General features: G+C 38.0%; 1 protein-coding gene across 4 annotated transcripts in view; it reads right to left on the bottom strand.

Annotated features, from left to right (window-relative positions):
* The window catches only part of ARID4B (AT-rich interaction domain 4B), an 88326-nt gene extending 63103 nt beyond the window's left edge, over positions 1–25223 (bottom strand). For 3 of the 4 annotated variants that reach the window (XM_077175586.1, XM_077175589.1, XM_077175588.1), the window contains exons 1-2: positions 24974–25223; positions 23786–23847 (exon numbers count right to left, since the gene is read on the bottom strand). In XM_077175586.1, coding sequence (XP_077031701.1) covers positions 23786–23791 — 6 coding nt within the window. In that variant the 5' untranslated portion in view covers positions 23792–23847; positions 24974–25223. Of the gene's footprint in view, positions 1–23785; positions 23848–23993; positions 24098–24973 lie in introns of those variants that run through there. The other variant, XM_077175587.1, reaches the window with a different exon arrangement.
* Between the last annotated feature and the right edge of the window lie 283 nt (positions 25224–25506).

Raw genomic sequence — 25506 nt, 5'->3', positions numbered from 1 at the left:
GGATATTTACATGGGTATAAATAGTTCTGGTCTTCCATGTATGAGGGAGAAAACACATAGAGACCTCTCCCAGAAATACCCATGTGAAATACCCATTTGAACACTGCAATCTAAAACGGTAACATCATGCTTTAACATACATTTTAAAACTGTAAAGAAGTTGGTTTTCCAGCATTTTTCTTACACAAATATATTTTTCCATCTACGTGGGATGAAATCATCCTCACATCTCTTCTTTCAACTGTGCTGCATTACTATATTCAAATTGCTTTGTAGAGTCTGTCATGCCATCCAGCAGCTGATAAAATTGCATTACATTGTGCTTTGCCCATAAGCAGATCTACTACAGTGTATGTGTGAATGTATTATTTCTATCTCCTCATCTGTATTCTTCTGCACCGTGCACAGGATGTTCCAAGTAAACCACATGAAAACAAGATTAAGTATTCAATCTAGAAACGTAGCAGACGTGGTTACTAGGAAAGCCTGCAGGACTGCTTTTGGAGTAATATACAAAGAGAAAAACCTTCCCTCAGTCTTTCATGTATGTGAAGTCTGAAGAGCCAAGATTTTAGTTTGCATTAAACATTCAAAATTCAGCATTTATCTACTCTACAAGACTCTTGAGTCAAGACACTATATTTTCAACAAGCAAAAACCACGCTAACTATTGCGCAATGAATGAAAAGAAAGGGCTGGTTTTCAGAATTTAAGATTTGTTTCATTTCACTAACCAAGGTTCAGGGAAAGCGTGTTAAAGACTCAAGACCCTCTCCTCCTGACCCTTCCTGGCATCCAAATTATTACTGACTTTCAAAAAGAAACATCACAAGGCTCAAAATCTTATTTTTTTGCTCACCCACAGTAAGCATGAGGAGCAGTGGCAAAACTTTTTTCCTACTGCCTATGGTATTTTGAAGTTATTTTTCCAAGGCAAGTATTTTCTCGTTGGTTGTCTGTAGTCCATAATTCAAGATGGAAACAGAGTTTGCAAGCAGAATTGTTAGAGACATACTTGACTATTCCATCTACAGTCATCCCAGTCCCATCATTTAGTAGGAAAACCCACCAATAATACCCCACTACTTCAATCCAGAACCAAGCCAAATCTTAAAGTCTTCTAATGAAGAGCAAATATTTCACATAGCTGGAACCTTAAATTCCCTTTCCATCCTGCAGAATTAGTAGCTACCTCAAAGTCATTCAACAGGCTTTCAGAAGCTTCTGGGGCAATGAAGGCTTGAAAAATCTCAGTTTTAAAAAACTTTTTTTTTTAACAAGAGTAAATTCAACATCTCCTAGACAAGTTCTGAAAAAAACATTTTCATTAACACAGGTGAAAAAAACAAACACATAAGAAATTTCCTCCCCCAATACTAATGCATTTAACTTTCAGATTATTACCTTACATACTTTCAAACTGCAGTAAGTGCCAGCCAACAGCAGAGACCCACCTACACACTGCAGAATCAATCCTTTAATAAGCAAAATCACAGTGTAATTAGGAGTGCAAGATTTTGCTTACAGTTCAATCTGCTGTAGTTCAGAGGATGTTTGACTTTATAGTAATAGCAGACATCTTCAGGAAAAACTATTATTATAACACTTCTAATATACTCAATTTTGCAGATAATATCTTCATACTTGATTTCAAATACATTTCTCATGTATTTTCAGAGCAGCAAAGCTAAGAAACCTCTAAAACCTTCCTACAAGCTGTATCACCAAGGCACACAATTCCTCAAAGGCAAATGAAGTATTCAAAACAAAGACTGAAGCCCAGAGAATAAAAATTTCCTTTAAAAAAAGGAAATCAATTGGCCCATCATCCACCTTCCAGAAATGAGAACACCACAACAGGAAGCAGGAGGAATTTTTCAGAAACTTGCAAACTACAAAATAGAATAAAAGGCAGTGATGTTTTCCACATGAAAAGGCTACTACATGAAAGCCCAAGAGCAAGAGTGTGCTTTGAGCATATTTTCTTCTGGCTGAAAAATCAGATTTTTAGTTACTTTTTGGTTTTGTTACTGTTGTACATGTCACAGAAAGGCAGAACTACTAATGTATATATATATAAATTTATGAAGGAAAATGGTTCAATTTTATCAATATTTGCACACAAATCAAAATTATGGTAGGAAACATCCTGACCAAACCTAACATTTACAAGTTAAAGGAGGAGGGAGGGGAGTTCTTGTAATGAAACCTATTTCCAGTTTCAATTTAAAATCTACAGGAAGTTTCAAGTAACACCTCACCAATCTTGTAAGCAAACATTATACAGCACGTAACTGTGGCAAAATATCATTGTTGTCTACCCCCTCGACCAAGCTGGAAATTACCAGAGCTTAGTGCACTCATGTCTGGAAGCATTAAGCCAACTTCTGACAGCTTTAGCCTTCCCTACAGGTGCAAAGCAGGTATTTTCTTTTATTTCAAATTATTAAGTTTGATCAGTCCAGGGCCAAGCTTATTTAAAGTTCTTAAAGACTTGAAAGGGTTCAAAAGCTGATTTTCCTCCCCAAATAAAAGTGAGCTGTGGAAAGGATTTACAGGTTCTAAGATCATGAAGGACCAAGAGACTCCAAACAAGAAATTCAATTCAGTAATCACAAGTAACACTTCTTGTATTAAATGCAGAATGAATTTACATTCTCTTTACTTACCCATGTAAAGTTGAATTTTTATGGAACTAATTCCTTTTTTTTTGAACTATAAGTTGATGAATAAAATTATAAAAATATTTTAACTCTACTAAGAAAATGAGAAGTAACAATTTAAAGATTTTAAAAGTTAGTCTATCCTCATCACTGCCAAAGAGCAGCTCAATTCTCCATCCAGAAATTTACTGAGTAGTGTAATTTCCAAACATCTAAACTGTAATTACTTCATTTTCTATGCAAGATGGCAAATCCAGAAAGGTGACTATGCTTTAAAAATTATAGCATTTGGGGTTTTTTCCCCCTACCATACTGAATAAAACCCAGTGAATTCTGATTCTGTTCCTAATTTGGTCACAGACTTGCTGCACCATGATGTGGCCCAGCAGGCTTGTACCAACTTTCAAGTCTGCAGAATGGGGGTAATGCACACCTTACTCAAAGGCAAGTAGGTATTTGATGTTTCTCTATAGTACTTTCAGACCTAAGAATGGAAATCTGTACTCTTTCTATCAGTATAGCATATCACTTTATAAAATTTTTTATTTAATAAAAACACTCCAGAACTGCTGATCAAGCTCTAAAAATAATGCCAATTCTTTACAGTTCCTTCTATAGGTCTCTTGTTCTGTATTGCTGAAAGACTATATAAGAAAAGATATTTTGAATGCCTACTCCTGCTGTTTATCCCCCTAAATATAAAATCTTTCTTGAAGTCAATTATTGCCATAGCTACCAGATTGCAATTTTTTTTTTCTGTAAGGTTTAGCTAAATATTAAACTATTTAACATTATAGCTTAGTAGTGTAAAACAGTACAACTTCATTAATTTTGGCCAGACTATTTTGTACATTTCAAGCTTAAACAGTTTCTACATACATACAGATTAAAAAAGTAACAATTAATTTGAAATAAGGAGCTTCTCAATGACGACTTTTAATCACAAATATTTTAAAGACTTCTTTCACATTTTCTGTGTTTTGCTCAAGAAACAAAAATCATTCTAGCATGGAGAACTGTATGTCAAAAAAAGGAAGCAATCAGTAAAGTGTTTGTTGTTAGAGGGTAAAATAATTCAGCAAAAATATGTTCTTGATGCCTGTTTGAGACATTAGCTAAGTTAAATTCAATTTTTACATTGATAAGCATCCTTTTGCCAACTAAAAGCATCTGATGTTGCTTAGGAGCATTATTTAAATAATTAGGTCTGGAAAACTTGCCTCATTTTTTTTAAAATGTGCCATAGTTCTGTCTAGAGTTGCTGCTATGAAAAACTTGGGATGTTTCAAAGCACTGAAAAGAATGATACACTAATGATATGCTTGCATTCCAAATGGATTGGAACAAAGATCATTTGATAGTTTAATCAAACAGACCAGTCCAGGCTGTTCCTGAGCAAAATGATCAAGTGACTATGTAAAGCCTGAAAAAACAACAGTCAATGAAATCTCAAGAGAAAAAAAACCCCAAATAAACCTATTTTTGAAACAATTTGATAATTCTTGGGCATTATTTCTATTACCAGTCAAAGACAATGTAATTATTGTTTTCTTTTTAAGAAGTTAGTTGCACAGTAAATTCAGTATAACAATATACAGAACAGGAAACTCTATGTATGTGAAATGACTTGTCTGTATTCTAGGTAACTGATAATGCTGGCATTTTAGTTGACAGAAATATTTTTAGATAGTAAAACTAGCAAGAGCAAGATCAGTGAACAGATATTAAATCAGATAATTACCTAAGAATGGTGGGGTTTTTTTCACTGAAAGTGTGGCATTTTAAGATTCTGTTTATTATCATAGATTTTAAAAACTATTTTCTGTTGTGTAAAACTTTAGAAACAAATTAGTGCTAAGTTGGAAAACTGAACCTTAAAAAAACCCACCACCAAAACTCAAAACCAACACCCAAAAAACCCCAACCATAAACCATGACTTCTTTTTCTGCAGATACAAATAAAACTTCTTGCCTTGGTTTATTTCCATTGTTTGTACAACACTTTCTAAACTGGATATGAGGAAGGAAAAGGGGGGAGGAGTTATTTTTGTTCCTAAGTCAGAACAGAAAGGGAAAGCTGAAGGAATGATATACAATTCAAAATCCCTGAGCAGAATGAGATTTCTGAAACACTGACCCAAGTCAATTCACTAAACACAGTTATGATCTTATTTGTCTGACAATGTTTAAATATGTACTGATAAAGTTATATTCCAAAATTCTAAGCATTTAAGATGTTATTTTGTATATTTGTATGAAATCAGGACTGCAGCTGATTTGCAATTAAATATTAAGTACTTTTTAGAATAGCATGTTAAAACTTCAACAGAGTAACACATTAAATCACAACATTAGTCTGGTAAAAAATTAATGTGTAGTCTCTGGATTTGGTTTTCGCCATTGTTGCTAGCTAGGAGAATGATGGGGGAGTACACAAAAATAATGCCAAACCTACACACAACTGTCAGACAATACAAAACAAAAAACATAAATACAAAACAAAGTGAAAAAAGAGAACTTTTCTTACTGAGAATCAATTCTTCCTCAAGACACATTATTTAGTAAGTTAAGCCCAACCAATGTGCACATGAAGGCTATGCACAAATCCAGGCATTCGGGAACTAAGAACTTGTGCACTGTGCTTCTGGAGACAAAATGAATTTGCAGCAGAGAGCCAACTGTACACAAGAGTGTACCTAAAGAAGGGTAGTATAAAATGACTAATGTCACAGCAACACAAGAACTTTCAGACAAGAGAGTGGATTTTACATCTGCCATGCTCCCTCCAATACTGCGTAGTAATTCGGTGTAAAACTGCTCCCCAGGGACAAGACACTTAGAAAAGAACCATGAAAATTAGTTTAGGAAATATCTATGAAGAGACTGAAATAACTTTATCTAACCACTTTATTAAATGTTAAGTTTCAATGGATGAGATTGTTGGGAAAAACAAACAAAAACTTAATTATACATAAAAGGTTATCAAGGTTGTTCCTCTCAGCAGGATCATTTCAGCTGTATTATTCATAACAGGTGTCTGTAACACCCATTCTTACATTTAGGCATGAATATCCTGCACTCTGCAGTGCTTACAGGCTTTTCTCATCTAAACACTCCTCACTACTGTTATTTCTTGTCTTAACAATATTGCAAATGGAGACAAGTGTACTTCAGCCTAGCAACTTTCAAGAGATGCAACTTCTTAGAGTAATCCTATTTCTAAAGGGAAACAACTTATGGTGTAAATTTTATGTAAAAAAATAAGTATTTATATTTACCTATAGGCCCTGTATTTTGAGCTGTCCCTCTGGAGTTTGATTTAATTACCTCACATATTTCTCCTAGCTGGCGCCTAAAATTGGACACAGGTATGGCCTAGTTAACTGCAAGAGAAGCAAATACAATTTCACACAATTTTCAAGTAATACTTTAACATTCCAGTACAGCATTTGCCTTTTTGGCAGAAGTATGACATTGCCTCATGTTCCATTTATTTTTTGGCTATTTTTCTGAGGACTGCCCCCTCAGGAGGCGGGGATAGCACGCAGCAGGTTCCATTTTCAAAGGCAGTGAACTACAAATGTGGCACGTAGCACACCATGAAACTGGCAAGTACTGATGGCTCCCCAGCCCAGCCTGCTGGCTGCTTTCAGCCCCAGACACTAAAACCTTACATGAGAAGGCAGCAGAGTTCTCCATGTGCTGGGAGCACCAGCCTCGGTCCTCCAGAGGATCTGAGCTACTGCAAATTCATGACATGAAGCACGTTAGAGGAAATGAGATGCCTGAACGAGTCAGGAGTGCTTGCAGATAGGTTCTGAGCCAACCATCCAACAGAATCTACCCTATTTTACAAAGCACTATTACCAAATTCTTTCTGCCCTGGGGACAGAGCAGCCAGTGCCACATGCCCACGTTTATAATACAAAGGAGACTTTCACAGTGCCATCACTTGCACTGAGAAGTATCACAAACACCCACAGGTTAGCTAGAGTCCTTCACTGGATTTGGCCTAGTGTCAGACTCAAGTGCTCTTCCATTGCAAAGCAAAAAAACAAACAATATTGCAGGGACCCTTAATCTTATAGTCCAGGGCATTAAAAATCCCATAGCTTCAGGATGAACAGAGTTTATAGGTTAAAAAAAGGATGTTAATATGCTGTGTAACTAGTTGCTTGAAGAGACCATAAGATCAATTAAAATACTCCGTCACTTCGAACCTTTAAATCAACAGTCTTACAAAATACACCCTAAAAGGATGATCAAGCAGCTTTTGAGGTAGCAGTTCAAACTAAGCCTAAGATGGCTATAGGTATTCACACTCAAATTCTGAATCAACAAGGAACTCCCACAGCTAAAACAAACTATTTTCATAAAAGGCAGCTACAGAACATGAAGTCTTCTAAACAATTACCTGTGCTTTTCAAGATTCTGTGAATTGCCCCATACACAAAACAGCCTATCCAAGTAATCAGAAAAATCACTCAGTCAAAGAAATACCAGCTTTCCCACTTCTGATTTGTGCTGATGTATGTCAAAACTCATTTTGCCACCCCCAGGCACTTGTGCGATGTCTCAGACAGACAGGAAGTATGCACATGGTTTCATCTCTCGTTGGAGCTCAACTTACCACAATACTAATTTTAAAAATACTCTGTACACAACTCCACTCAGCAACAATCTGTTCACTTCTTTAGTTTTAAAAACTCAACTGTTGCAGTCAGTCCCCACTTCCTCTCAACAAATTATGTAGGCCAAAGCTGGCTGCCTTGCCTTGTACTTATATTCATTGCTCTGCAATCCTGCAATCTTGTGGCTATTATAGCTGTGTGGTTTTTAGCCTCAAAGACATCCCACTATAATGGCTTAGAATTTCATAATGCATTTTTCTTAGTGCTGACAAAAACCTTGTAACATAGCTTGTATTTAATGCAGTTTCTTACTAGATTTCTGAAAAGGCAATTGTCATAATGTTTTATCTCTGCAAAGGAACAGGTGGAATAGGCCCTTTAGTTAAATTCAGGAGGGGAAGAAGAAAAATGGGGACTACTAAAAGACAAAAAATATCTTATTTTAAGTGAGAAATTACTAACAGAGTTTCTGCTGTATTTGAAACCAAAATACACAACTACCTGTACAAGAATCAAAATATGAATGTTTTGTGTATAATTATGAGCTGACAAGTGGCAAGAAGCAAAACAGCCCGATTGCTACAGAACTGACAGGAAACTTCTAAAAATGTAAGTGCTTTAAAACCTAACTGGTGCAAAAGTATATAACTTCTTTATGGTAGAAATCTAATCAAACAGAACTGTTCTAAATGCAAGTCACACTCATTTATTTTTTTTCCTGGTTCCTCTGAATAATCATCAAGATGGAGTTTTGGTCATTATGCAAAGTAAGAAAATCAGTTTAGTAAAAAGCCTTGAACCTATTCACTCCTCTGAGAAAGCCAGGAATGCTAAGATAAATATTTTAAAATATCTGTCTAACAGCAGAAAACAAACAAACAAAAAAAGTAGTGACCAAAAATAAATCCAATAAAATGAGTTTAAATAATCCAAGTTGGTGACACACACTACCTACTGCTAACAGGAGTTCTTAATTTCTGAAACTAGGAAAGGTGGGGGGAGATGTGTACTGCTAGATGCTCACCACCAGCAGTTAAAACAGATGGTGTGTTCTTTCATACTTCTTTTGTGAGTTAAATTAACAACTCACAAGTGTAAAAGGGGAAAACCTGGGCCCTACAAACTCCAATCCAATGAATGAAGATGCCTCTCTCTGTGCATCCTTCCTTTTGCATCTCTTCTGATACACGTTTGATTAGCGACTAAAGTGCTTCAACTCATGAATTCACTTGTTTCTGTTACTTTTGCTAAATTGCTATTCTTTTACTTTAGTACATTGTATCATTTCACTGCACGATCACACAGCACCATTAACAAAGTAGGAGCAGATAACTCAATGGGCAAATTGGCAGCCTGCCCCAAACGATAAGATGAAGCAGTATTCCACAATAATTTAGAACTCGTAAGATTCTTGTAAAAAAATCACAGAAATTTCAAAACTTAGAAAATAATCCTCTTCTTTTCCTGTGGGTGTTTGATAGCATTTTCTATATTTACCTTTTCATTGCACACTCTAGCACTTAAATTTCTTTTTTTTGCCAAATTGCAAAAATTGAATATATGAGGCCCTTAGCTGGATGGGAAAGATGACATTTACCATCCTACCTTTTTTCTTTAATATCTTGATAGTCAAGCTGTCTCATCCTCAAATGATCTGAGTGTCAAACAAACAGCTTTTGGTCAAACGTCTCCAATAAAACCCTGAAGTGGCTTTAAACTGGCTGAAAGCACTTCAGCACTGGAGTATATGCAAGGTCAAACACAAGTTTGTATTCAAAGTCTAATCTACTTGGATAGCACTCAAAAAACCAGTTAATGTTAAGTTTTATATCCAGCACACATTATTTGCAAACAAAGCAGATTAACTGAGCATTCGCTAGGAATGCTCTAACTTCTGATTTTTATAGAGAACTAGTAAAATACCATTAGATCACGGAACAAAACAATTTTTAATTAATCTGTGTCTGTAAAATAAGAAGTCCAGTTGTAAACTGAGAACTAATTAACTAATTTCAAGATTAATTTCAGCATTTACCTCAAAAGAGGCACTTTACTTAATTCAATTTATAAATGGGATCAGTCCTGTCAAAAATCACTGCTTGGTTTGACTTTCCTAGAAAATGTGATATTTAATGTGCCTGGACTATAGATAACTTGTATCAAGATGATGATCCAGTGCTGAGGCACTCTTTACAAGTCCTTCAAGGAGCAGAGATCTACAGTAGAACAAAAAAATTAACCAGAGCTGTACAGCTGGACAAGCGAGATTTCTCACAAGTCACTGCCTTGCACAGGGCAGCCCCATTAGGTTTAACAGTAATAACAGACACTGGGGCACACTTTAATCAGAAAAACTGTTTCAGCTTACACCACACTGGCAAAGAGATCAAAATATGAGAAAACATTCTTTCAGTCCTCTCATGGTCTTACATGGATATAACCCAAGGATCCCTTTAGCACTGTTTGACACAGCACATGCACCTGGAAGCACAGCAGTGACAGGAATATGAATATGGAGACTTTCTCCCCCTTCACAGAGCCTGACATTGCCATTAAAAACATCAACTGAAGGAAGGGTCAATATCACTGCAAAGATAATTTCTTTCAATTACACCTCAGGCATCTAGTTTCTTCTGATAAATTCAGACTTGGTGGAGATACAGTCATCTAAGTCTCCATTTCAGACTATATTCAATTAATAGCATGTAGCACAAAGATACCTGACCTACAGAAAAAACTCCAGTTCGCTCTACCAACTTGCCTTTTGCTTTTCTCCTGGTTTCTCCAAACAGGTTGTTTTCATCTCAGACAAAATATGAATGCAAGGCTCAGATTCACTAAGATATTAAATACAAGCAACAGAACCTGAAGATGCACTTTAGAACAGGCAAAGGAGGTTATCCTCTGCTTTCCAGTGACTTGCTCTGAAAAAATATTCTCAGTTCCTCCACTGGCTTCAGGAGATTAAGCATGCACAGACCAACAGTCTTGTCTTCCTTTCTAGGTCAGTGCCAGCAATAACTTTTAAGACTCTCATTTTGTAAACTAGCCAAACTAAAAATACTTTTCACTTGTTTTGGGTTTTGACAATGTTTGACTTCAACTAGATACGCACCAATCCCTACACTTCTCCTTAGTTTTCAGCGTTAAGAGAATCCTTCTTTGGAACATTTTGACAGATCTTCACTCTTGGTCTAAACTAGCCATTTATTCCTCATCAGTAACCTGCAATGCTATTCTTGAGTCTCCAAGGGAAACATTACACAAGAGCTAACAAAACACATCTCAATTGGATAAAACAACTAATACACCAAGAGTGCAATATTTTTGGCTTTAAAACAGTAAGCCCTTATATTTGGCTTTCCTCGAATTCCTGATGCCACAATTACGCTTTTGAAACATCTAATAGAATAGAATTGTAATGATATTCAAAGTCAAGCTAGCCAACAAACTGAAACTTTTAAAGAACTGCAGGTAAATTCTAGATATTAAAATATATACACATGTGTTCATGTGTGTCTAAAATTAAGTGTAAACTTGTCCATTATTACCTTCACCGCATAAATTTTTGGAAGTAAAAATGACAAGTATTACCATTTACAGGTATATCTGTCCTGGTCAGTTTGATGATACAGTCTAGATGTATTTTTTTGGTGTCATGATGATAATAATTTCCTTTGTGGTTTTTTTTTTCTCCCCTTTGCATTTAACAAATACTCATTTTTCTCTCCAAACTTCCTGTGAATAAGATTCTACTTTCTAATAAAAAATTATTTTACATTACATTAGCTAAGATACAAATAGCATACAATAACTACATGCATGCAAAGTATCAAGAGTGCTTCCACCTTAGTCCATGCAGAGGCTGTATTTTCTAACAATTGAAGTACAGTCTTACAATCTTTGAATTGACAGTAAATTATACCACAATACAAATATCTATCTGCATACTATCTTTCTTTTATGGAAATATGGAGTTCTATCTTTCTATAAAGGTATTACACCTTTCAAAATAGTAAAAACAATTCTTCAGCTTCCTCTTCCAGGAAAAAAAAGGAAAAGGGGAAAAAAACCTCTGGCAAAAATTTAAAGCAACCACAACTATTGTATGTGCAAAGAAAAAGGTGACTATATATACACAGATAAGTAAGATTACATAAGAAGAGTTGCATTAGGCAAAGTTTCTCAATGTTCTGATTTCCCCCTAATATTCTAGTAAAGCTAGAGGTCCCTGGATAATGAACAGGACTATTAACAACAAGATTTCTTAACTCTATCATCAAATCTCCTTAGAAACAGGCTACAGAACCTATGGCAGTACATTAAAGACAATGAGAGAAGACACAAACGGGGTTAAAGAGAAGTGAAGTATTAACATTACTATATGCACACTTGCACTATTTAGGAGCAGCCAAGCAGCACAAAAAACAATTAAAATTAGGTTTGGTCTGCCACTACAGTAAAATAGTTGGTTAAGAGTACAGATAGCTTCCAGTCAAGAGCAGACTGGTTAAGATTTTAGCTATATAACCAATTACAATCACATAACCAATTATCTGGGTTTGAAAGAGAAAAAAGCCCCACTTTATTTTCTGTTAAATTTCACATTTCTTACCAGCACCTATTGGACCACTGCTGTCAGGTGAAATATACACATCCTTGCAGAACACAGATGTCTTAACTAAGCTGGACACTGGTTAGCTGGGGCAGCAAAGAAATTAGCACCACAAATAATTTGCCAAGGAAAACTGCACTAAATTATAATAATGCTCACAAGCAGACTACTTCTACTATTGAATAAACTTGATTTTCACTTAGGTAGTCCTCTTCCAAAAAAATGTAAACATTATTTTCCAGAATACACTTGTCTTTCAAATGGACAATTCCTCAAACTATTGAGTGAACTGTAAATCCTTCCCCTACCCTCCATGTTGAAAAAACCAACAACTTATTTGTATATCCCACTTTCCACAGATTAATAGAAATAAATGCCTCTCCTGGAGTAAGGCATATGTAACTCAGTACAATTCCATATGGGTTGGAAAAAAGTGAGGACTAAAGTTTCAAGTCCACAGGTTTTATTTATCTTTTTTCATCATAAACATGATAGTGTTTCTTTAATAATATTCTTCTGTGAGCTATTTTTACAAGTATCCTAACTTGTAGGAATACAATTCCTAACTTATATAAATTTAACAAACATAAGCACACATGCAAACTTCTATCTCACTTCATTTTTGGAGAATACTACTGGCCAAATACTCTTGCATAGTCAGTAGCAAGCATATTAAAAGAAAATTAATAATTTCTCTTTCTCATTCCTCTCCCCAACAGCATTCATCTTGCAGACTAAGAGTTCAGTATTTAAGTTTGTGAAAGGAGGTTTGGGGGGAAACTGCAAAATGTAGTCAATGTGGCAACTATTCAGGACAGTGATGCAAGATTTTCCATCAGAAAATACCCACAGCCAACCAAGCTTGCAAGCATTAAAAATAAAACAGATATTAAGAAAACAGAAATACCCAGCTGAAGACAAGTTTGGAGAAGATTTGTCAAGTGCTGCATAATTATGAAGACATATTTTAGATGCATGCTACACAGAAAGTTTAAGTGCCACTGTAGAAATATAGGGAGAAAGACCAATATAAATGCAGTTAGTATGTAGCTAGGCTACCTTTCAGACTTCAAGGAATTAAAGAATCTAAACTACTTATTTCATACCTTTTATCCAATTTATCCACCCAGAATACTTCTGTTTCTTTGGCTACTCATTGCTGCACCTGTTTCCAAAACATCTTCAGCTGACTTAGCCTGTGACTAATGGCAGCCATTTCCAGGGAGTGACTATTTAAAGAAAGATCCTTGCTCAGATTCCACAAAACTCTTCAACATATTAAAGAACATAGAATAAAATTTTTGAAGTTGCATAGGTAGTGTAAGAGTCTGTTCACTGCTTTCAAGTGTGCTGAAGCTATTATGTAAAGCCCATTTTTTTTCTTGAAAGTCTTTAAGCCTCTTATACTAAAAGCTTCATTTTTTTAGCCTCTTTTCAAAAACTAACATTTAGGATTACTCAAGTGAAAGAGAAAAAGTCTACCTTAAGTTTTACTTGATAGTCTTTTGTATGTCAACAATTCTAATGTTACTTTCCACATGAAACCTTGTTCCATTCTCTAAAGCTGAACAAGAGGCACCTCAAGAGGTCTTCAATTCCAAGACACAATGCAGGAATCTCAATGCCTCTCAATAAAATATCAGTATCTCCATCAAATCACCAGGTTACAGTATCAACTTCATATGCCAATGAAATTCTAATTATGTGTTTATGATCACTGTTTTTTCCCTAAGTCTAAGAAGATAATTGAAGAGAAATTATGAAATACTTGTCTTAAAGGATAAATCTAATCTTCCAGTACTACCATATGCCAAATCAGCCCAATGTAATGTTTATTTTCACAGAAATACTGTGCATCACCCTGCTAGAGGAGGAATACCCAATAAAAGCATTCACACTGGCCTTACTAAGCAACTGATGTGCCCACGTACTACTTGGCTGGAATGTTGTTTCAGTGGACACAAAAGCTGTTTGAAGAGAAACTGCCAGAAAAAAGGGAAAGATGGTGCAGTTCCTTTAAGACCAAGGAGTTTTTCCGTAAACACAAGTCCCATCTGCACATCACATTCAAGTATTGAAGTGGTTTTTCCCAAGTTCAACTCTGAGCAAACATAGTAAGGATATGCAGCTACAGCAGTAAGATAGCAAAGTTCTCAAACTGTATCTGGATTTGTCTGCAATCAAGTACCTTGGAAGGAAATTTACCATTTCCTTTTGGGCTTTTGTTTGTTTGTTTTAATAAATATGTATATTTATATAAAGATCTTAAAAGCTGATTTGTTTCCTCAAAACTCCAACTAAGTAAATAAAACACACATAACTAGAGAAACTTGATGAGACCAGCTTAAGTATCATGGATCATTTTTATTCCACATAATGAATGCTATGTTTAATATTTATTGTCAGACCATAATTAGGATTTCATTACACCATTTCAAATGTTCAAATAAGTGCAGTTGCAAAGGAAGTTACTCCCATGACAAAAAGGAAGATTGCTCTCTATTTAAGTGTAAAAAAGAGTACACATAATTTTACTGAACTGAAATCAGTGTTACTTGAGCCACAAATAAAAACATTTCACCAATTCAAAGTTGACCTACTACCACTTGAGTTGCTCTCTAGATGCCACATACAACACCAGTGAAAAAGTCTGCCATAGCAGGACATACACCTATCTCTCTCATATGTATTATTATTACTATCCTGTCACCAAAGGAGTATTTGTGTTACAATACAGAATGTAACAAAAGCAGCTTATTCACTTTACTTGCATCTAAAAAACCTAAATCACCCTACACTGGGCAAGTGTACATATAAATATGTACTTTTTAAATGTACAATGTATGAAATAGAAGATTTTTTTAATAAAATGTTTATAAAATGTTTATAAATGAAATATGTTAACCTTATCAATCCAACACTTTGGCTTGTATCAGGCAAAGTAAAATGAAATCAGACTATTAGCTCAACAGCCAAAGAGCTACTAGCAAAGAAAAACTGAATTAGTGTAGACAGGCATCTAATATACATACTAATACTTTCTGGAACTTCGTGGTAAATTATTCCAGGGAACACACTTGGCAGGAGCCTTGGCTGTCCAATTCCAAAATGGATCAAGAATATCAGAATATGTTTGAAGAGTGACTGTGCAGGTTTCAACCCATGTATCCAATACAGTATGTTACCATGTAAATACTGCCCTAGTAATCTGTGAGTAAAGAAAAGAATCCATGATTTAATGTCTTTTAAACTGTCCAACATTGCAGGAAAATAGGCAGGAAATTCTGCAAAGAAGACAAAGACACCACACGGTTACCTAAATCATGTCTTACGTGTAAAGGTATGTGGATTGTCATTGTAAAATTCTGGAAGAGCACCTCAGGATGAATCTGCATTTAGAAAATGGAAATTTCTCAAAGTTGAATTATTGTCTCCATTTTTGTCTCTGTTCCAGGCAGCAAGGTATTGGTACATATCAAACTCTCATTTTCAAACAGTACTGCAGTCTTACTTATGCTTAAGTATTTCACTACCTCCCTTGATGCCCATCTAGCAGGGCAACCTTCTAAAGAAACTGAAGTGGATATTTATAAAATTATTGCTATGTTTTCAAAAATCTTTTACAAAGATTAAGAAGGCTATATATTTTAAGTTTAGTGATGTAACTTGAAGTTACATTCATTTAATATTGCAGCAACATCTATTTTTCAATAAGCAGAGCAATAAAATAATTTTAAAAAGTGAAAACACATTTTGCATTACAAATTCCTGAATTCTGAAATGCTGGTATAACATGTACTCATTTAAAAAAATGTCTCAATCCCTTATTATTTCTCCCAGGAAAAGAAGTTATGCCAACTTAAGTGTCACAGCATTAACAAAAAGATTAACTTAACACTCCTTCACTTAAATGCTCATAAAGCATATTGGAAAGTGTCTTCCACCATTTTAAATTAATTTAAAGTATTCTTTGAAATCTTAGAAGAATGTATTCCACATTTATTTTAAAGAAAACATGGAGTGGACTATTTTAAATGTACAAATGAGATTTAGCACTTGCAATCTGCTGTTGAGAGGATAGCTGAAAATAGGAAGGAAAAAAATTATCACAGTGGATCAGGTTGCCCTGCCACAACCTGAGTTTTTTTTTTTTTTCAAATCAGAAGAGAACGTGAAAAAACAAATTACTCTCTACTACATTATTTATTACAGCTGAAACCTTGCATCAGATACACTTGGATCTGAATATTGCTGAAGTCAAATCCCATTTCCCAAATCCCATTTAAAAGGATTGTCTTAAATGATGAGGAATACTAAGTTAGAAGGACACATAAGAGGGAAAAGGATCACAGATAAAAGCTGAGCTAGAACACCAGTTCTTAGAAAGGAAAATAACATATCCAAATATCTGCATCAAGTTTGTGGTAATAAGCAGAAAATGTCACACACCTCACTCTACCATCTCCAACTGGCATTAACACCCAACTGTCACCAAGTCTCCACTTGTCTACCCATAAATATACAGACCTTCTTAACACATACAAAAAAAATTTGAAAGTTTTACTTCGATTCCCTTCAACTTCTGTATCAGAGTGATGTAGTTTCTCCCCAGATTATCATTCCCTACTGGTTTAGTTTGGGATAAAGGTAGCACAATTGCTTACATCTTCCATCCATTGGTAAAAGTAGCTATTGTCAAAATGTCTTATAGGCATATAGAGATTGTCACATTTATAGGATAGAAATCTAATATTTATAAATATCTTTCTACAGAAAATTATAATATCAACTGTTTCTCTAATTTAAGTAGAAAGAAACATAATTGTTATTAATGGTATTCTTTCCAAATGCTGAAGAAGAACTTGGAGGAGGGAAAGCAAAGCTTATACTGGCCTCAAAAAATGAGGTTTTTCGTCTGATACCATCTTTTTTTTAAGACCTCTCCATTTTTTGAAATCAATGTTTATCATATTGAAAATTGCATTTTATTCATTCCCTTCAAGACACAGCATCAATTCAATTAGATCTTTTCACTCAATATCTTTTAGAAAATATGGACTTCAAACCTGTAAAGAAGTCTGGTGTTCTAGGTCTCAAGAAAGCACAAAAAACTTTCTATGACAAATTCACCTGTAGAGAGTTTACAAAATGTTTAGCCTAATGCCTGTAAACTGCTAATCTGGCAGAGGGATGGGGAAGGATGTGTGTTCACATGCAGTTTAAATCAATCCTAATCAGTCTTGGTGCACTTCTGCTTTTGTGCCCTTTCTTCCTCTGCCAGGCATCAGTCGGGGCAGAAACAGTCTGCAAGTGAAGACTACATGTATCTGATTGTTTCTAATTTCAGCCTAGTTCCGTGTACTCTGGCACCACACAAATGCACTGCTAGCACGGAAGACAATGAGAATAAACAGCCAAGAGTGGAAGAAGGAGACAAGACTGCATTCTTCCATGACCATAAAATACCTTAATTTGACAAACTACTTATGAAAACAAAATCCTTTGCTTCAAGTTGTTGGGGGACAAACCAACAGATTAAACAGTAAGAACAGCAAACTCCTCTGCCCAAGAACACTGTTATTCACGTTAGTCCAACCTGGGTGATCTGTTCTGCCACAAAGCTCTGTAGATGTCTGCATTCACACTTAGCTTAAATGACAACTGATGAATGCTGTCTCCAGCCACTCCTTAAGGAGATCTGTGTAAGTCACAATCAAAGACTACTTAAACTGGGAGTTCTGGATGCTAAAAAGTCTTTTCTTTGGTGTACCGACCACCATCTCCACTCTAGAGCAAATACAGGCTCACAGACAACAGCAATGTGAGCAAGTAACTCAGTATTAACTGGAATTATGCCTTTTCCCACTGCTTTCACTCACAGTAAGAAAAATGTCTTTTCATAGTTAAGCACAATTTTCTTCATAGTGAAGACAGGTTCAGGTACCCCAAAATAGTACTGCACATTCAATTAATTAATAGATACTCACTCAGGAAGTCACTGTCACACAAGAGGTCGCACATAAAGCTGCTGGCTCATCTCAGTCCTAATTTTCTACAGGTAACTCAGCAACACCCTCCACCACCCTGCTCTGACATTCTCACAACTGGCTTTCAGAGCTTGCTTACAAACACTTCTTGCTAAACAGGTCATGACTGCTTTATAGTCTGCCAAGCCAAAAAAAAAAAAAAAAAAAACCAAAACACAATAGTGCTCTCTTTATTGAATTTCTCTCCTGGTTCAAACTAATCTTCAGAAGGAAAATAGATGTCTTGTCAAGTATTGAATATCAAAGTGGCTTGCTGTCTTTTCCTTACTTGAATTCCCTGAAATATCCCCTCATCTGGTCACCCCATGTTAACAGAAAAAAAGAACAAAAAACCCAACTACCCAGATTTATGACTTTCCATCAAAACCTTTTAAAATAATTATGGTAACACATATTAAATCACTAACATTTAGTTTATGCATAGGGCTAAACAATTTTTCTCAGTTCCCTGGAGGCCTTTTGAAGTCTTCTAGAGGTCTTTAAAAATCCATTTCATGCACATATCCAAGCAAGACAGCAAGCACAGTAACTGGACAATACTAAGTGCTAAGTGGAAAAGGCAAAAAGCAGTATTTTTTACCAAAGCACATCAATTAAAAAGCAAACAGCCACAATACCTGACTTCTCAACATTTCTCAACTGTGACCTGAATCACATTTAAGGCAGACATAATCTGAGATCCATGGTTTTCAGCTTTGTACATTTCAGTAAAAACAGCTGAAGGGCCTATTAAGTAGAAATGCAGAGAATCCAACTGTTGCATTTCACAACAGGTAGTGAACAGAAAGTAGGTTAACTACTTTCAACTAAGTATGAACTGATAAATAATCAAGCATTTGGATGACTGTGTATAACGTTAGGGTGCCAGATAAAGTTAAGCCTAGGTTTTTCTGTAAAATTTGTTCCCTTTTTCAATGAGGTCACCTCAAACTCCCTTTTATTCTTTAGCCTATTATAAAAGTATATATTTCTAAGGAAAATGTGCGTATCTCTAGGATTTAAACAAAAAATTTGAAACCAATTTGTGACAACAATATCATTTCCACCTTCTCAAAGTTAGCACTATTTTTTCGATTTACTCAATCAGCAAAGCATTCAGATTAAGTATTTGGTACTGACAGTAAAGCTTAATATATCAAAACCTTTGCATTTTGTTTCAAAGGGCTTTTCAAGTACAACGCAGAATTTCTTTGAAAACAGACATGCAATGTGTATCACAGCATGCTTCTGCTCTGCATGTATACAATACTTGTTTTGGATTACAAAGTGAACTGAATAACCATCCCAAAGTGTTCCAGTGAAGATATGCACATTCATTATTCTGCCTACTAACATTTTTCTTAGACAGTATGCTCATACAATAGTTATGCTGCCGTGAGAGCACTGATCCAAAAATCCTTCACCAACTTTGAAGATAATAATACAGGCAACTTAACTGTACTCATGCTCATCGTTTATTACAACTTCAGTCTTCTCAGTGTAAGACAGCCTTTTTTCCACTATGTGGTCTAATTAACTTCAAGCCCTTATAAACCAATACAACCATTCAACAGCCACATACTACCCATGCAGATTTGAGTTCAAGACTTCCATGCTGTTTAGCCACTGTAATGTATACAAAGACTAGCATTTAAAAAGTGCAAATAAACAATTTCAAAATAACATAGATTATTCCAATGTGACTTGTAATTGCTTGGTGCAAGTGGTGTTTGCTTTCCTTTCTACATAATTATGCAAGCACGAGGAAGTCAATAACTGCCTCTGATCACTTGTTCAAACTGGAACATCAGGAAAGAATTTAAGAAAAACATTTTTCACAATGTAAAAACATGTTATAGAGTAAAACCACCTCTTAAGACTTACCCATTCTCTTGCCTCCATCACAGAAACTATTCTAACAGTACTCTTCCCTTAGCAATCTCCATTTCTGCCGTAATTCAAATAGTTAACCAGAAAGTGAAAGGTCACTACATTCCACAACTGGTTTCCAGCCTGCATAACACCAATGGGATTTTCAACTGACTTGTGCTCAAAGTTGGAAATTAGTGGCTGAAAAGTTTACTAGATGTTTCACTTTTGTCTTCACTGGCAGAGAATATGAGGAATGGTCTGGCACACATTAAGGGAAAGCAGCTACAGCATCAGTGTGCACAAGTGATCTCTCTGGGTAGCTGGAGAGGTCACTAGGACAGACTACTGAAACAAAAACGTAAATTCAGGAAGAATTAAAACCAAACCAAACCAAAAAATCTACCATAAACCATAGGCATGGCTTTCTTAATTTGTTAGCGTGGCAACTTTGAGCAAGCATCCAGGAACATCTAGGATTACCAAAGACAAGTAGCAACAACCATTAAACAGTATGCACTTTACAGAATGAAAAACATTAACATGCAAATAGTATCAAAACATTTAAACAATCATTTCAGATCTCTTAATTCATAGAACACTGCTCTAGCTTCTGGGACATTTACTCTTTTGATCTCCACTCAGCAGTGAACTTTTTAACTACAGTGGGTATATTAACTTCATTCACATATTTATATATCAAACAAATGCCATGATACATATTAAAAATCTCATGAGCATTTGCAGCAGTTCTTAGTACAAATCATTGGTGAAACCAAGCTTTTGTTTATTTCTCTCTTTAAAAGCAGACACTTTTCTTTCAGGGAGTTTATTTCCTGATTCTGGAGCTAAAAAAAAAGGCACTCTATAAGAACGCTTTTACATATATTGCTACCTACTTAGTAAGTAGTCATTTGATGGCATGCAAATACTTTTTAAATCATCAAACAGATTTTACATTCTTCTGACACATACTTAATGCAAAAAGGCCTTGTACAAAAGGTGCTAAATAAACAACAAAAAAACTTCGAAACATGCAAGCAATCCTAGCCATTATCTACACAACTGTACTAACTATCAGAGGTCAATCAACACAGGAAAAAGCCTGATTTAGTAGAACATCACAATAACAAGCATAATTCTATTAAGACTTGAACACTTCTTTTAAGATGTATTTCAAAAGTCTTTATTAAGTGGTCTTAGCAGTCCATGGGAAGACTACTTGATAGGCTAGTTACTGGTTTATATGAGGGGCTTTATTTCCTTGGATTAAGTTGGGTTATTACAAGGAGAGCAATTATACCAACAGCTTTAGTAATCTCTTAGTAGGCAGCATACCTCTCTTGTGTCAAAGCGTTGCGAAATGCAAGAACACAAGTGACTTACGGTTTTGTGTCAATACAATTGTTGGTGCTGTTCCTAAATATACCTCACTGTGTTTTACAAAGAAAGATCAACATTTTATCCATACCACACAGGTGGGAGAAAGGAGTCAGTAAAGCTAATTGAATTGTTCAAGTTCACATAAAGAGACAAGGTACTGACAAGGAATCCAGTTCTAAGGCTCTGTGCACCAGAATCCACAACGCTCTGCACTTGAAAGAATCACCAAGGCATAAATCAAAACAGAGGCCTCTATCGTGCAGTCAGAAGCAAATCTGCATCAGCAGACCCTAAGCAAGACTAGGTCTTAAAGCATTAAATCCTCTGCATGCTGAAGTGTCCTTGAGTATCCAAAGAGCTTGCTCTTTGGATAACTTAAAAAATAAATGCACATAAATATACAGTCAAATTTAACAGTATCTTGATCTAATATAGTCAATGTTACCTTGAAGCGATACAAACAGAAAGCTAATAATTCTCTTAAGCATTCTCCCTTACTGCTTCTTATTGGACTGGCTTGTATCCTTGTAAGCTTAACTAATAAATTACAAATTTAAGCCAGCCAGAAGGACTGATCCACTGTATAACTCCTATAATCTTGGTTAAGTTGTTGAATCTTAGAAATTTCTTTGGAACCACAGTACTGTTAAAAGTTTCCTTGTAATAACTGAAGCTTCAAAGTAATGACTTACAGATTAACCTCCCTTAACACTACAGGGCACAGTAAATAAAGTACTGGAGTTATCTCAAGCATGTATAAGTTTAACACTAGACACACACAAATTGCAAAAGCTACAGACTTAAACTTAACACCTGAACACTCTGACAGAATTTATCCTAACTTTAAAAATAAACATGCAAGAGTAGCACAAACCTTACTGAAGACTAGGTAAGTTCTGAGGGTTTTTAAAAAAATACAGGTCTATTAACAGATTTTTGTATTTGTTACTCTAAGTTTAGTCATCTGTTATACATTCAATTCAGCCTGAAGTGGCTCTGTATCACTGTTTCACAGAACACTTTGTGTTCTACTTGTGATCTGACCTCCTCATGCTCCCAGCTGTCTATCTACATATTAATATGGCTCTAAAACCTCAGTATCTGAACCTAATCTCTATGGTAACTGTAAGATTTGTTTACATTGAAAAAGAATATTAGAAACATATGTAAATTTAACTGTCATTTAAATAAGTGTTTTTTCCTTCTGGGGAAAAAAGCTCCCTATACTGCCTCCTATTTATCTTGCTTCCATCTCCAGTATCCCCACCAGGCAACGAGCCACATTTGGAAAGCTCCCTATCATACAACTTCAACAGCCTATTGTTGTAAATTCATAAATAGTTTACTTTTAATAAGACAGATGTGTGCAGTATTTTATATCTTAGCACTTGCTAAAGAAAAATCAAAGAGCAATTAAAACGTGATTTTTAAAAAACACTGCCATAAAGTCACCAAAGTAAAAAAAAAACATGCTAAACCTTTAACAGCTATACAGAAAGACTTCACTGCTCAGCAAGTCAGATCAATCTAGAAATTAAGAGAGTGTATTTCATTTACCATTTCTAGCAGTGTATACAGTACTGGGTACACACTTTACATAATACTTATTCCCAGACAGTAGGCAAAAACTCTTGATAGTAGAAGAACCCACATACAGACTGCTCTTTTATATTAACAAATACCAAGGAATTGATGCATCACAGGTTTGGAACAATTGTTTTTTCTAAGATTTATAGTATTTTGAAATGAGATTTACTGCTTCCCAGCAGGACCGGGAGCTGAATTACGCAGGGGTGACGGTAACACAAACGGCAGTTTGAGCAAGACATATCAGCAAAATGGTAAAAAAAAACCCCTAACAAACACAGTTATTAAAAACTACTTTTAGGTACACAGTTCTTGCCCACACACAGAAGAAATCATTCAATTCCACCAAAACGATCTTTTTAGCTATTTAGCTTGCATAATATACCAAACATAAATAGTCTAGAAAGGTCCAAGAGAAGAAAAATGCATGACAGTGAGGTACATGAATACTACACAGCACCGAGAGGAAATTAGAACCTGTTTGAAAATCTTTCTGCACCTTACAGCAATCATTTCACTGCGGAGAATCGCTTACTTGCACCCTCCCCGCTCTCATCAAGATTACTCATTCAACAAAACTCCTATTGACGAATAGAAAGTAAGTAAATCTACCCTCTATTCAAGTAAACAATGTTGTAGAGCCAGCATTTCCCCCACACGTTACTTTCTCGAGCAGGGTGACTGTGCCCTGCTCCTCCATGAAGCAAGCTCAGCCTAGGCAGCCATGTCCTTATTCTCCTACAAACAATGTTTCTGAAGGAGAACAGCCCCTGCTCGGGGAACTTAGAGCTTCCCCCAGCATAACGCGGCGGAGCAAAGCCCGCCCCACGATCAGCAAACAAGCCAAGGCACCGAAACACGGCAGTGGGGGCGAAGCTGCCCGCAGTCTGGATCTGCACCAGCACCGAGCCTCGCACCGGGGTCGGGACAGATGGACTGACAGATAGGACAGCATTTTTCCATGCAACCCTCCCTCCCTTCCCCTCCCAGGCACACAAGCGAGTGTTTTACCTTCATGATGAGCTCAGGCTGCGGTAAAAGCCTCGATCGTGGCTGAGCGGCCGAGGCTGGACCTGGAATTTAAAACAAAGCGCTAAGGCACCGCACCAGCCGCTCGCACCGGGCGGGGGGAGGGGAGCCAAACATCGGGTGGGGGCGCTGGGCTCCTCCCGATACTCCCCCTTTCCTTCCCCGGGTCCCCCCTTCTCCCGCGGCTCACCCCCTTCCCTCTTTCCTCGGCCGCCGTTTCCCCCCGCGGCTCCCACACGCCGCGGCTTCCCCTACACTCGCTGCCACTGACGCCATTTCTGTCAGAGGAGGAGAAACTTGCCACAACAACAACCCACCCCCGGCTGCCGCGGGAGGGGGAGGCGCCCCGGCCGCCTCCCCGGGGCGCTGCGCCCCCTCCCCGGGCACCGGGCGGCAGAAGAGCACCCGCGGGGGTCCCAGCGCAGAGAACACCCCCCTGCTCGCTTTACCGCGGGGAGAGGGAGAGCGGAGAGAAGGAGGGAGAGAGGGAGGGAGGCTCTTCCTCCATTGTACGAGGAAGAGTGCCCGTGTGCACCGCGGTGGAGCGGGGTGTCGGGAGCAGTCCCCCCACCCCGACACACACACGCTTTTGAAGGGGCTGCGGCTCCGGATCGCGGCGGCTCCTCCTCCCTCCGTCTCCCCCCCTAAATAAAGGAAAGCGCTGACTCCGCCGCAGGAGTTTCGGCAGCAACAGCCGCAACTCCCCGGCTCGGCGCAGCGGGTCCGGGCGGGGGGAGGGAGGGAGGGAGAGCAGGCAGGAGGCGGCGGAGGAGGGGAAGAAAAGGAAGAAGAAGAAGAAAAGAAGGGAGCGGGGACGGGGAGGGAGGAAGGGAGGGGGGCGGGGAGAAAGGGGCCCGACCTGCTCGGCGGGGACACGGAGCGTGTGTCTGTACGAGTGTGGAGGAGGGGGCTCCGTCCCTCCCGGCAGAGGGGCTGGAGGAGAAGCCGCCGGTCCCTCCTCCTGGCCCGCCACTGGGTGTTTGGGGTGGGGGGGGGAAGACGAAGCATCGGCGAGTCCCGCCGCAGTCTCGCTACCAGGAGAAAAACAAGCGCCCCCCTCCCTCCCTCGCCGCCGCACGCCCGGCCCCGCGCCCCCACGGGGCCCCCCGCCGCCTCCCCGCCCGCCGCCGGCAGGGCATGGGGGTTCCTTCTCCGGCTCGGCGCCCTCACCTTTGTTCCGCTGCGACCGCCTGCCCGCCCGCTACTCCCCCGGCCCGAGGCGGGGGGCACGGAAGGGAACTGGGCGAAGGCTCCTCTCAGCTTCGGGCACCCCCGGCCCCGCTCAACGCTGCTGCAGCGGCTCTGCTGGCGGCGGCCCCGCACGGCGCGCGGAGGGGCCGATCCGTCCTGCGCGGCCCCGGCGGCGGTGACTGCACGGCTCGGTCCCCCTCCCCCTCCCGCACCGATGACTGACTGACGGGCAAACGGGAACGGCCACGCCCCCTTCTCCACCTCCCCCATTGGGCCGTGTCTCGCAGGGCCCGCCTACCCCGCGGCCCGATTGGCCTTCGTGTCGGAAATACTGACATCATTCTTCTCCACTTCTATGGAAACTGAGACTCGGTGCCGAGGGTGTTCATGGGGAACGCTGTTCCTGCTCGTTGTTAGTAGCGTTTTCGGCAGGCAGCGCTGCGCAGCTCAGTGGACAACAACTCCCAGAGTGCACCGCGCACGGGAGGCGGGGCACTCCGGAGAAAGCTAAC

This window comes from Agelaius phoeniceus, chromosome 3 (assembly GCF_051311805.1).
Source record: "Agelaius phoeniceus isolate bAgePho1 chromosome 3, bAgePho1.hap1, whole genome shotgun sequence".
Taxonomy (NCBI): Eukaryota; Metazoa; Chordata; class Aves; order Passeriformes; family Icteridae; genus Agelaius; species Agelaius phoeniceus.
Note: the sequence above shows the minus strand (reverse complement) of the source record. Positions and strands in the feature narration are given on the sequence as shown.